At 53.3% G+C, this 11199-nt stretch overlaps 1 protein-coding gene across 2 annotated transcripts; it reads right to left on the bottom strand.

The window, feature by feature from the left end:
- Positions 1-2376: 2376 nt before the first annotated feature.
- On the bottom strand, positions 2377-10592 carry GSTT4 (glutathione S-transferase theta 4). Of its 2 annotated transcripts, none has more exons than XM_001489526.6 (5): positions 10105-10592; positions 9036-9123; positions 4644-4794; positions 3975-4151; positions 2377-2813 (listed from the first exon to the last, which is right to left on the bottom strand). In XM_001489526.6, the coding sequence occupies exons 1-5, from the start codon at positions 10214-10216 to the stop codon at positions 2616-2618; spliced, it is 726 nt and encodes a 241-aa protein (XP_001489576.1). In that variant the 5' UTR covers positions 10217-10592; the 3' UTR covers positions 2377-2615. The 2 variants fall into 2 exon arrangements, with proteins under 2 accessions (XP_001489576.1, XP_014597479.2); XM_014741993.3 differs by having other exon boundaries at positions 2383-2813; positions 3934-4151; positions 10105-10572.
- Positions 10593-11199: the final 607 nt, after the last annotated feature.

Here is an 11199-nt window from a genome sequence, read left to right on the forward strand (position 1 = left end):
TGAAAAAAAAATGTTAAGCTGAGAAATTCAGATTTCCATGTGGAAGTTTTAAAAAGCAGCTAGATACTCAGAGGAGGTGACCGTTCCCTCATCCCCACCTCCCGCGGACCCCAGCAGCACCCAGGGAGGAGCTGGGCGGGATCCTGGGCTAGGGCTCAGCCTCAGTCTGGAAGGTTCGAAACCTGATTTGGTCCATATTCCGGGACTGATCCTTTTCTTTGGGCCTGACTCACATAAACCAAGTCACAAGAGACTGACGGATTTATTAATTTATAGGAGAAAAAATAAAGGGCATTCAGACAGAACGCTCCCAGCTGTTGCTCACAGCACTCTTTGAAGTGCCGTCTCCCAGAAAGCCTGGTAGGGGCCGGAGAGTGAAGGGAGCCAGACAGCTTGCAAGGCACCTTGCAGCTGAGGCTGTAGAGAGCGCAGACGAGACCTTCTGTATTAATCGTCTATTGCTACATAACAAAGTACTGCAAACGTAATGGCTTACGACAACACACATTGATTATCTCACCCTCTCTGTGGGTCAGGGGTGTGGGCAGCGCTTAGCTGGGTCCTCAGCAAGGCTGAAATTCAGACGTTAGCCAGGGCTGGGTTCTCATCTGAGGCTCAACTGGGGAAGGATCCACTTTGAAGCTCACTTGGGTTGTGGCAGAATTCATTTCCTTTTAGTTGTAGGACTGAGCGTCCTGGCTTCTTACTGGCTGTTGGCTGGAGGCCACTCTCAGCTCCTTTCACCTGGACCTTCTAAAATGGTTGCTTACTTTTTCAAAACCAGCAAGGGAGAGAGTCTCTCGAGCCAGTCTGCTAGCAAGATGGAGTCTCGTATAACAGAACGTCATCTCAGAAGGACATGATGTGCCCTTGCCGTATTCCATTGCTTAGAAGCAAGTCACCCTGGCCACACTAAAGGGGAGGGGATTATACACTGATGTGACTACCAGAAGGGGAGATCGCTGGGTCAGCTTAGAATCTGTCTGTCACACCTTCCAAGGGCAGGAGAGTATCATGGGCCTGCAACCTGTGCAGTTGCACACGGCCCTGCACTTAGAAGGGCCCCACACTTGGTCTAATGCTTTGCTATTGCTGTCTAGAAATGCTTAATAAATTTTGAACAAGGGCCCCCCATTTTCACTTGTAGCCAGTCCCAACCAAGGAGTCCAGAGAGCTCACAAGGCTGGACAAGGCACTGTCTGCTCTGGGCAGCGATGGGACCACCTGACTAAGAGCTGCCCTCCAGCCCCTCTCCTATGCCCACATCTTCTCCTGTGGCATCTCACATTCTTGACATTTAAACTGAAACCGTCTTTAGCAGGGAACATGGGTGCACTCAAATTTCCTCAAGAGAAAACATTTTTCCCTTTGAAGAAGGGCCTAGCTGCTTGCTACTCCCATTGTGGTCCTTGCAGCAGCATGAGCTTGTTAGAAATGCAGCCTTGCCCATGAGCTTGTTAGAAATGCAGAATCTCAGGCCCCCATCCTAAACCCCAGACCTAGATGTGTGTTTCTAGGAATTTTCCATTTCGCCTAGGTCGTCTAATTTATTCACATACAGTCGTTCATAGTATTTCTTTATAATCCTTTGCACTTCTGTAAGATCAGTAGTGACAGGCCCACTTTCACTCCTGATCTGAGTAATTCAAGTCTGATTTTTTTTCTTCATCATTCTAGCTAAAGGTTGGTTCATTTTGTTGATCTTCTCAAAAATCCAATTTTTGGTTTCGTTAATTTTTCTCTACTGTTAGGCTATTCTCTATTTCCCCACTCTAATCTTTATCATTTCCTTTCTTTTGCTGTTGTTGGGTTTGGTTTGCTTTTCTTTTTCTAGTTCTTAAGGTGTAAAGTTAGGTAGTGATTTGAGATCTGTCTTCTGTTTTAATGTATGCATTTACAGCTATAAATTTCCCTCTTGGTTCTGCTTCTGCTGCACCTCGTAAGTTTTGGTGTGTTGTGGTTTTGTTTTCGTTTGTTCAAGGTGCATTCTAACTTCCCTTGTGATTTGTTCTTTGACTCATTGATTGTTGTTTAAGAGTGTATTGTTTAATTTCTAGATATTTGTGAGTTTTCTAGTTTCCTTCTGTTATTGATTTCTGATTTCATTCCATTGTGTTCAGAGAACATACATTGTATGATTGCAGTCTGTTTAAATTTATTGGAGTGTATTTTATGGCCTAACTTATGGTCTATCCTGGAGAATATTGCATGTGCTCTTGAGAAGAATGTTTATTCTGCTGTTGTCGGGTGGCGGGCTCTGTATGTATCTGGTAGTTTCAGTTGGTTTATAGTGTTTCAAGTCCTCTAGTTCCTTGATGCTCTTCTGTCTCATTATTCTGTCCATCATTGAAAGTGAAGTATTGACGTCATCAACTATTGTTATTGACAGTTAATCACATTTAACCTTTAATTTTTAAGGTCTTTTTGGAAGTTGGGAGGACCCATGACCACCACCCACTCCCACATCGGACACTATGCTCATACCAACTGTCCCAGGCTCAGCAGCAGTGGTGGCTGTTCTTTATTAGACAAAGAAACCGAGGTGTTTTCAGCGTCTCCCCCAAGAAGGAGGCTCCGAGGGCTGAGCCAGCCAGGCCCTGCAGGAGGGGCTGCTTCTATTTGAACTTCTGCAGCAGCTCGCAGATCCTCTCCTTGACCAGCGGGTCCAGGGTTGAACAGTCCCACTCTTCCAACTTCACCAGCCGGTCATGGGCCTCCCAGAAGAGACCAGAACCAATGGCCAGCTCCACCCTCATGCGCCACTCAGCCAGCTTGGAGCTGTTGAGGAAGACGTTATGGTTGCCCCCCATGGGCTGTGGATAGACACAGAGGAAGGAGTAGTCAGCCTGGGGACCAGCCTCACCTGGGTCCCCTCCTATAGCCTCAAGCACTTTCCCTGTCTACTTCTGCAAAAAGTGGGTCTGCTGACCCCCGAGGCCTGGGAAAGGAGTCATAGGCTATGTCATAGATACGGGGTGGGGATAGAAGATCCAGAATCCCCCAAGATTCTTGGTCACTGATCTTGCTTCAGGGCTCCTGAATCCCTCTCTGAGGGGACCCCCTGGCCTAGGTGGGTCCTACTTCTCCTGCATGAAACCTCCCATGGGTCCTGCCTTCTTCCAGGGAAACCCCTTGTCCCCAGATGAGGGTGGGAGGAATTTGGTTACTTTTTCCTGATGTTGAACCTCCCTCTGTTATCGAGCACAGGGGCTGGAACAGGACACTCAGCAGGCAGCCCAAGAAGTATGTGCCCAAGATATTTGGGAGGCCCAAAATGGGGTGAGTGTGGGTGAAAAGTAAGGAGGAGGGTGAAACTAGGGGACTGCACCACCTGGGACAGAAAAACTGGAATGGCTTTTCCCAGTGCTGGTCTGCACTGCACACTGATCAGGGACCGAAGTGGCCACTTTTCATATTGGCCAGAGATTATGCTGACCTCTCAAGACATTGGCACACTAGCTAGGTCTGAACTGGCCACCCCCCCTGCATGTAGGAACCACATAAATGTCCCAGACTCAGGTATGCCCCCAAATGCACAGCAGATGTCCCTCAGTCCTAGAGCCAGGGAAGCTGCTCTGTACAGCTATGTGTCTGGAGCTCTGAAAAAGAGGTATGTCAGCAAGAAGGACACTTTGGAATTATCTGGACACTTCCTGGAGAGTCCAGCGGGAGAAGGAGGCATCCGGGATCCTGGCTGACTGACCAGAAATGATGTGTTCTTCTCGCTACCCCAGGCACACCCTCCGGTGCCACAAACACTGAGGCTCCTTGTGAAGCATGGATGATCATGATCCTCCCAGGTTCAAACCTTCTGTGTTTCCTGTGGCCCAGATCAAGTCCATGTACCCAGACCCGGCTCCCACAGCCCCTATGTCTCCCCCTTTGCCAGCCTATCCTTAAGTTATGGCCCCACTGGTCACAGAGGAGTCCCACCTCTGCCCGGCCTCTATCCCCCGCTCCACTCCACTCCACACCTGCATCATCTCCACCAGGGCCACCAAGTCGGCCAGTGAGACATGGTCCCCCGTGATGAACATCTTGTCCTGCAGAAACTTCTCCTCAAAGAGCTGCAGGGTGTTCTTCACCTCTGCCAGCATCCGCTCTGTCTTCTCAGCTGGAACCTCCTCACCTGTGATCATGGGGATCAGCAGCTGGCCAGGGTGGGGGAGAGGAGGGAAGAGGAGGCTGCACCCCAGTGCCATCTGACCCTCCAGGCCTCAGTACCCTTTTCTGCTAGAGAGGTGTTGGACAGAACCAAGGATATAAAGTGGTTTCACCTCTTCTGGTTGGTAGAAGTTGCCTGGGGCCAATGTTCAGAAGGATTTTGAGATCCCAGCAGGAAAGAATCCTGTAATTGATTAGCAATGTCTGTCACAGGCATACGCTAAGAAGTATGCGCACATGTACCAGTTGTCATCTTCAGATTGGTAGTCTCTAAGGGCCCCTTGACTTGAGTAACACCAGCCCTCCTGGGTGCCCTTCCACTTGCCTTTACAAGGCTCTTTCATACCCAGTGGTTCACTCCACATTCCCAACAGCTCTGCAAGGCAGGCAGGAGAGGGAGCAGAGGAAACAAGGCTGGGGGCAGGAGGGACACTGGCTTGAACTCACCAGTGGTCAGCCCCAGCTGTGGCCCCACTCACCTTGATCCAGAGCATCTTGCTCATAGGCAGCTGAATGCCCGTGTGCTGCCAGGCCATGAACTCATCCACGCGGGCGCGAGTGTGCAGGTCTGGCGGGTACCAGTGCGAGGGTGCACTGTACTTGCGGCACAGGTAGAAGAGGATGGCCGCGCTGCAGAAAGGGCAGGTCAGAGCACGGCTCCTGCCTTCCCCAATGCTGCTACACCCACCACCCCAGCGTGGCCTGGGCCATAGGCAGGCTTCAGGCTCTGACCTTCTTCGTGAGGAGGAGGAGCCCAAAGGGCCTGGAGAAAGGCAGTCAGCCCACCAGTCAGCAAGGGTGGGAAGGGAGACCTGCAGTGTGTGGGAGTTGGCAGATGGCATCAGGAAGTGCAGTCTAGACCGGGAACAACAGGTGTGGAAATACAGGGCTGAGAAGGAGCGTGGTAAATCTGGAGAAAGGAGGTGGTGAGTGTGACTGGAAGATGCATGTAGGCGGGCAAGGAGTGGCGGGAGACAGCCAGAGATGCTGTGCAGGCCACACGGGGAGGCCCCCAGAGATGCAGGAGGCCATGGACTTAATCCTCAAGGTTATGGGTTATGTAAGCAGGGGGACAAGGAGATCCACCTTGAAGTTTAGAAGGGTCGCTCTGGTGCTGGATGGAGAGTGAGCCAGAGAGGGCAGAAGCAACAACAGAGACGGTGGCCGCCCCAATGCCCAAGCAAGCGGTGCTGGGGTCTGGGGAGGGCAGAGGCTGCGGGGGCTGGGGAGGGTATAGATTAGAGGCAGCCTTTGGAGAGGATGTCCCAGGACTTGCTGCCAGCTGGTGGGGGGAGGGAAAGGAGGAACTCAGGGTTGACGCTGGTGTTTGAGGTGTCTGGGACATCTGGGTCCCAGAGAGTCCTGAGCCAGAGTCTGACATGACATCGAAGTCTGAGGAGCAGGCGGATCTCGGGGCACAGTCAGCAGGTGAGAAGGGAGCAGAGATGGGTGAAGGCAGAGGAAGAGAAGAAGGAGGGAGGAGCGGGGAGGGAGGCCCCGAGGCCCAGCTATACAGGAAAGGGGGAAATATGGCTGAGAGATCAAGGAGGGAAATCCTAAATCCTGAATCAGCTCGGCTGACCCCACAGTAAGCCTGCAAGATGGGTCCCAGTGTATTCCCTATCTGCATCTGAGGAAACTGAGGCTCAGAGATACAACTAACGTGGCAAAGACACAACCCGTTAGCAGTAGGATTGGAGTTTGACCCCAGCAGCCTGGTCCTGGGCCAAGCCCTGCTGTTCTCAACCTCTTGGCATAGCTGGTGACCTTGGCCAGGTGGGGCAGGAGACTCGAGAACTCGGGGGAGGGAGGTAAGAGTTTGAATTGGCAGCAAGGGGATGAGATGGTCTCCAGCCACTGAGGGAGGGTTGAAAGGCAGGAAGAGTCCCCAACACATTCTGTGACCTCTGGGAGCACCACCTTTGGTGGCCAGTCCCTGGGTCATGACTGCTCTGGGCAGACCTGCCAGCCACTCCCATCCCGCACTGGTTCCTCTTGGTTTGTCTGCACGAGCTCACCACTGCACACTCTCTTTGTCCTGCACTTTGAGGTAGGGGCCTCCAACGCTTATTCTGTGACATCAGCCCTCCTGGCTCCCACACTGGGAGTGCCAGGGCCAAAGGGGGCCCGTGCACACCAGCCTATTCTCGAACACCTCCTGCCCCCAGAGCAGACCAGAGCTTGCTGTGACTAGGGGAAACCTATCTCAGGGGAAAGGCACCCTACTGGCATCACAGTCCCTGAGATGATCTAGAAAGGGCATCTGGCCTTCTGTCTGCCCAGCACCTTTCCCTCACTTTTCCGGCAGGGACCTCCTCAACCATCTTTAATCCAGCGATTCTGGTGGGGTGCTGGCAGTCACAGGGCCCTGTGCCCCAGCCAGTGAGTGGTTCACAGGTAAGGGGGTGACTCAGCCTGGGCCCATCTGTGTCCTTCGCTGGGAACTTCGGATCACCTGAGAAGGAGCGGTTACTCCTTGCCCGAGGACCAGGAGCTCCAAAGATGTGGCTACAGGGCTGCCATTGGCCGTGAGTATACACAGAAGGCTGAGGGATGGAGGCCGACACACCCACAGAGAAGCTGACAGGTGAGATGGGTGGGGAAGAGCATGAAAACGGCAGTAGCCAGGGCTGGGGGCCCAGATTCCCCTGGCTTATTAAGCCTGCCAAGAAACTCAAATTAGTTGGCTTGGGTTTCTGCGATTTGCAGCCATTGTCCTCAGCCCCTGACTCAGTGCTCTCATTGACACACCTTGGGAGAGGTGCCTGGGAGGCTGGGGGTGGGGGGGTCATTGAGGAAATGGGAGTGGATTCACCAGGCCCTCGTTCTAGGGCCCAGGACTGGGAGCTGGGAGGCCAGGGACCACCAGGGTGAGAACATGGCGTAATAAGAAGGCCAAAGCCAGAGGGGAGGAGGTTGGGGCTCGAGGTTGGGACCCTGTTCCGGAGAGAACATTGAGGGTATAGCTGGACAACCATTTGCTAAAGAGATTGGGCGGGTGATTTGTGGACTTGTAAGGGGACAGAGACATGGTAAAGTGCAGGAAGGCTGTGGGACTTCTGTGAACCAGACTGACGGAGCGAGTCAACTGCAGACATGTGTTAGCCTTCCAGAAAAGGGAAGGATGACCTGGAGGGGGGTTCAGAGGCCAGCAGGGCTGTCCTGCTGCCACAGGCCCCAGGGAGGACAGTGGGGGTGGGGGCCGGGCCTTGGCTTCCCTAGTTCCCAAGGGTGGGCCTGGCACCCTGATAGGCCTGGAGGACAGAGCGTGGAGTCACACAGGATGATTCTCAAGCCTTCAAATCTACTGGAATTTGCCCTACTAGATTTCAGACTCCCTTGAGGTGTGTGAACGCCTTTTTCCTTCCTAATTTTCTGTTTCGGAGTGGGAATGGCCATCCTGTGCCTGTCCCCCGTTGTGCTTTGGCAGCAGGATGACTTGTCGTCTGGTTTCATAGGTTCACAGATGAAGGGGAATTTTGACACAGGATGAATCATGCCTTGGATTTCACGCAAACCTGATTTGGACAATTTAGATGCTGGCACGGTGACCTTAGTGTTGATGCTGGGGTGATCAAGACTTTTGGAGATGTTGGGATGAGGTGGACTTATTTTGTGCATGAGAAGGAGGTGAATTTGGGGGGACCAGAGGGCAGACTGTTATGCATTGAATTGTGTCCCCCAAAAAAGATATCTTGAAGTCCTAACCCCCAGTAACTCAGAATGTGACCTTATTTGGAAATAGGATCTTTACAGGGGTGATCAGGTTAAAATGAGGTCATTAGGATAGACTCCAACCCAATGTGACGGGTGTCCTTAAAGAAAGGTGAAATTTGGACACAGAAACGGGCACAGAGGGAAAGCAATGTGCAGAGATGCAGGGAGAAGATGGCCATCCACCACCCGAGGAATGCCTGAGGCTCCCAGGATCTAGGAGAGATACCGAGAACAGATCCTTCCTGGCCCCTTCAGGGGGAGCTTGGCCCCACTGACACCTTGACTTCTGTGGTTCTAGGCTGCCCAGTTGGTGGCACTTTGCTATGGCAGCCCTTGGACAGTACCCGGCCCTGGGCCACCCATACCTCCAAGGTCCACTTGGGGGACATACGCTAAAATTATGAGACCGCGTGTGAAGCAGTCTGAAAAACCATCAACCTTGCATCTTACCAAACCTCTAGATCCAACTAGCAATTTACAGGAAATAAAGGGACAGAAACTCATGACGCCACGAGTTACATGAAAATGCAATCCACAGAATTCAGACTGTGGGAAACTCCACTGGATAAAGGGCCCCGTTTCTTCAACCACAACAAAAATTCAAAAGCAAAAGGTGGGGTGTGGAGGGGGCTGTAGATTAAAAGAGATCTAAGAGACAGATCGACTAGTTGCAACACTTGCAGCTTATTTGGACCCTGATTCAAATGCACAAAGTGCAAAGAAAATATTTATGCGATACCCAGGGACTTTTGAATACAAACTGGATATTGGATGAAATCCAGGAATTATTGTTAATTTTATTAGTCGTCGTCATGGTATCGTGATGGTGCCTTTTTTTTTTTAGAGAGCCCTTATCTCTTAGAAGTACATTCCTAAACATTTATGGATGAAACGATGGGGCGGCTGGGAAGCAGAGGAACAGAGTGGGGTACAGATGAGGCAAATTGAGCCCCTGAGTGGACACCGTGGGAGCTCGGTGGTGGCTAGCCCGGCGATGGTTATACTCCTCATCAGTTGATATTGGTTCTGCGTTAGTGTGAGTGTGAAATTTCCCATAGTAGGAAAAATAAATAAGTGCTAGGAGGTTGGCTCCAGCTGAATCTCCCAGGAGGACCAGGGATGGATGGTGGGAGGGCCCCGGGAAAGACTGTTACCTTTCAGATAAGATAAATTTTCCATCTTTGAGGCAGGGCAGCTTCCTCAGGGGGTTGATCTCGATGTATTCCTTGCTGTGATGGTGGCCTGAGAGGGGCAGGGAAGGTCTGAGGCTGCTGGCACGTCAAGGAAGAGTCATTCAGGTATCCCAGAGGCAGCAGTGCCTTTCTCTCCATTTTCCAAAAAAGGGGAAACAGAGGCCCGGAGGACACTGTGTCTTACCGCGGGTCACAGAGCAAGTCAGTGGCAGAACAGGGACCAGGATCGGGACTCCTGCCCCCACCCCAGGCTCAGTGACCAAGACAACCCTTTGGCTCACAGAAGCTGGAGGCCTCCAGCCCCACCCCCAACTCCTGGCCTGAAACCACAGCCTGGGAATCAGCAGAAGCCCTTTGAGCCTGGGTCCCACCCGGAATCGCCAGCACATGCAATCAACCCAACGTGGGAGTTTTAACTCTTTCTTGACCACCTGCCTCCAGTTGGAAATATTTCCGGGGGCTCCACTCACACCCCATCAGATTCTGGAGCTTCTGTCTCCTCCTCTGTGTTCCAGAGGCTGCTGCCTCTGCAAGTTGAACTTTACAGCCCCCTCCACGCTCAGGTTGGTGCTGGAGCCCAGTGCCCTAAACTGCACCCAGGGGTCTGTGTCACCCTGAGCACCTGGGGAGGACAGGTGTGGATCAAAGCTGCATCTCAACCCTCAGATGCAGAGTGACTGCACGACTGGGCAACCTTTGCCAACCTAATCGGCAGGTGCCGCAGCTTACAAGATGCTGGACTCCCACAAGGAGAAGGCGAGGGTGCTGGGTGGGGGTCTGGGAGCCCCTCTGAAGCTCTTCCTTCCACTTTACCCTATAAAGCCCGTTCTTCACAGTCGGGCAGAATAATTGGGATTGGTGAAGGTAAGCTGGACAGGTGCACAGCCTGCAATCCCCTTGGGAACATTTTCTCCCCCCGTGGACTTTGGGGTGGGGTCTCCTCAGTGTGTGCCTCCACTTCTCGGAAATGCCCGGCCTTGTGCTCTGCCTACTCCCAGGACCAGGCCGCCTGGGCAGCCGCAGTGCCGACCTTTCAGCAGATCCACAAACTGGAAGTCGAAGGGGATGTTGTTCTTCTTGGCAAAGATGTAGACGGCACGGCAGGAGGCCGACAGCAGGTCCAGGTAGAGCTCCAGGCCCATGCTGAGACTGTGCTGAGCCCCTCCAGCCCAGGCTGCAGGCCCTGAACTGGAGCCTGTATGCTACCTGAGCCCCTGGCCCTGTGCCCGCCAGCCAGCCCTTGGCTTGCTCTCTCCAACCCAGACCCAGGCCCCCATGTTCTGGAACTTCTTGTTTCACTTTGTGTTGTCATGAGGCTAGGAAGCCTGGAATTCTCAGAGCAGCAAGGATTCTGAGGAGACCCAAGAGTAGACTGGGGAGAGGCCCCTGGCCTGGGGTCATGGTGTTGGGGCAACTGCGACCCTGCCCTTCCCACCCTTGGGGCACATGGCCCTGTCTGCTTATGCATGGGAATTCCCGGGGCCAGGCCTTCACTGTGGAATGTGACCAAATGGGCTTGGCCGGTCCAGAAGGAGGGTGGGGCGATGAGAACCCCTGGAGGGTTCCAGAACAGAGACTGAGAGTATTCACAGGTCAACCTAGCCTGAACATTGGCTAGGAAAGGATTGGGAGAAAGAGAAACAGGGGCCTGGGGAGATGTCAGGGCGTAGGGGACAACACCACAGGGAGTCAGTCAAGAGTGGCCAGCTGGGTTGTGCCATGCAGAGGACCCCAGAAACTGAGAGGGGACGGGCAGTGGCCTGGCTGGACACCTGGAACTCAGCACCCAATGGTGAGGGAGGTAACTAGACACCGCGGCGAGGGCTGAGTGCCACTCACTTCATGCTGGGTGATCTTGGGAGATTCCCTGTCTGCTCAGAAATGGGGGGGCACCACTTCCTGGGGTAGAGAGAGGCTGCAGACGAGTCAGGGCACATGGCATGTTTCCTGTGGATGGCAGAGTGCCGGGGAGTGGGCACACCCCTCTCAGCGGAGCCACTCCTGCAGCCGCTGCGCCAGCTTCTGGGCTAGCTGGGGGTCCCACTGGGCCTCTTCGGGGTCCCGAGGCTGGAGCACAAGCGTATGGGCTTCCTGGGCGAGCTCGGGTCCCAGGGTGGCCTCTAGG

This window comes from Equus caballus, chromosome 8 (genome assembly GCF_041296265.1).
Source record: "Equus caballus isolate H_3958 breed thoroughbred chromosome 8, TB-T2T, whole genome shotgun sequence".
NCBI classification, from domain to species: domain Eukaryota; kingdom Metazoa; phylum Chordata; class Mammalia; order Perissodactyla; family Equidae; genus Equus; species Equus caballus.

Bases quoted from the DNA above. Each gene is read 5' to 3' on its own strand.
- GSTT4 (XM_001489526.6), bottom strand. From the start codon at position 10,216: ATGGGCCTGGAGCTCTACCTGGACCTGCTGTCGGCCTCCTGCCGTGCC. The intron at 9,124-10,104 runs GTCGGCACTGCG...TGCCCCTCTCAG, and splicing joins GTTTGTGGATCTGCTGAAAG to GCCACCATCACAGCAAGGAA. The intron at 4,152-4,643 runs GTGAGTGGGGCC...CACCCTGGCCAG, and splicing joins GCAAGATGCTCTGGATCAAG to CTGCTGATCCCCATGATCAC.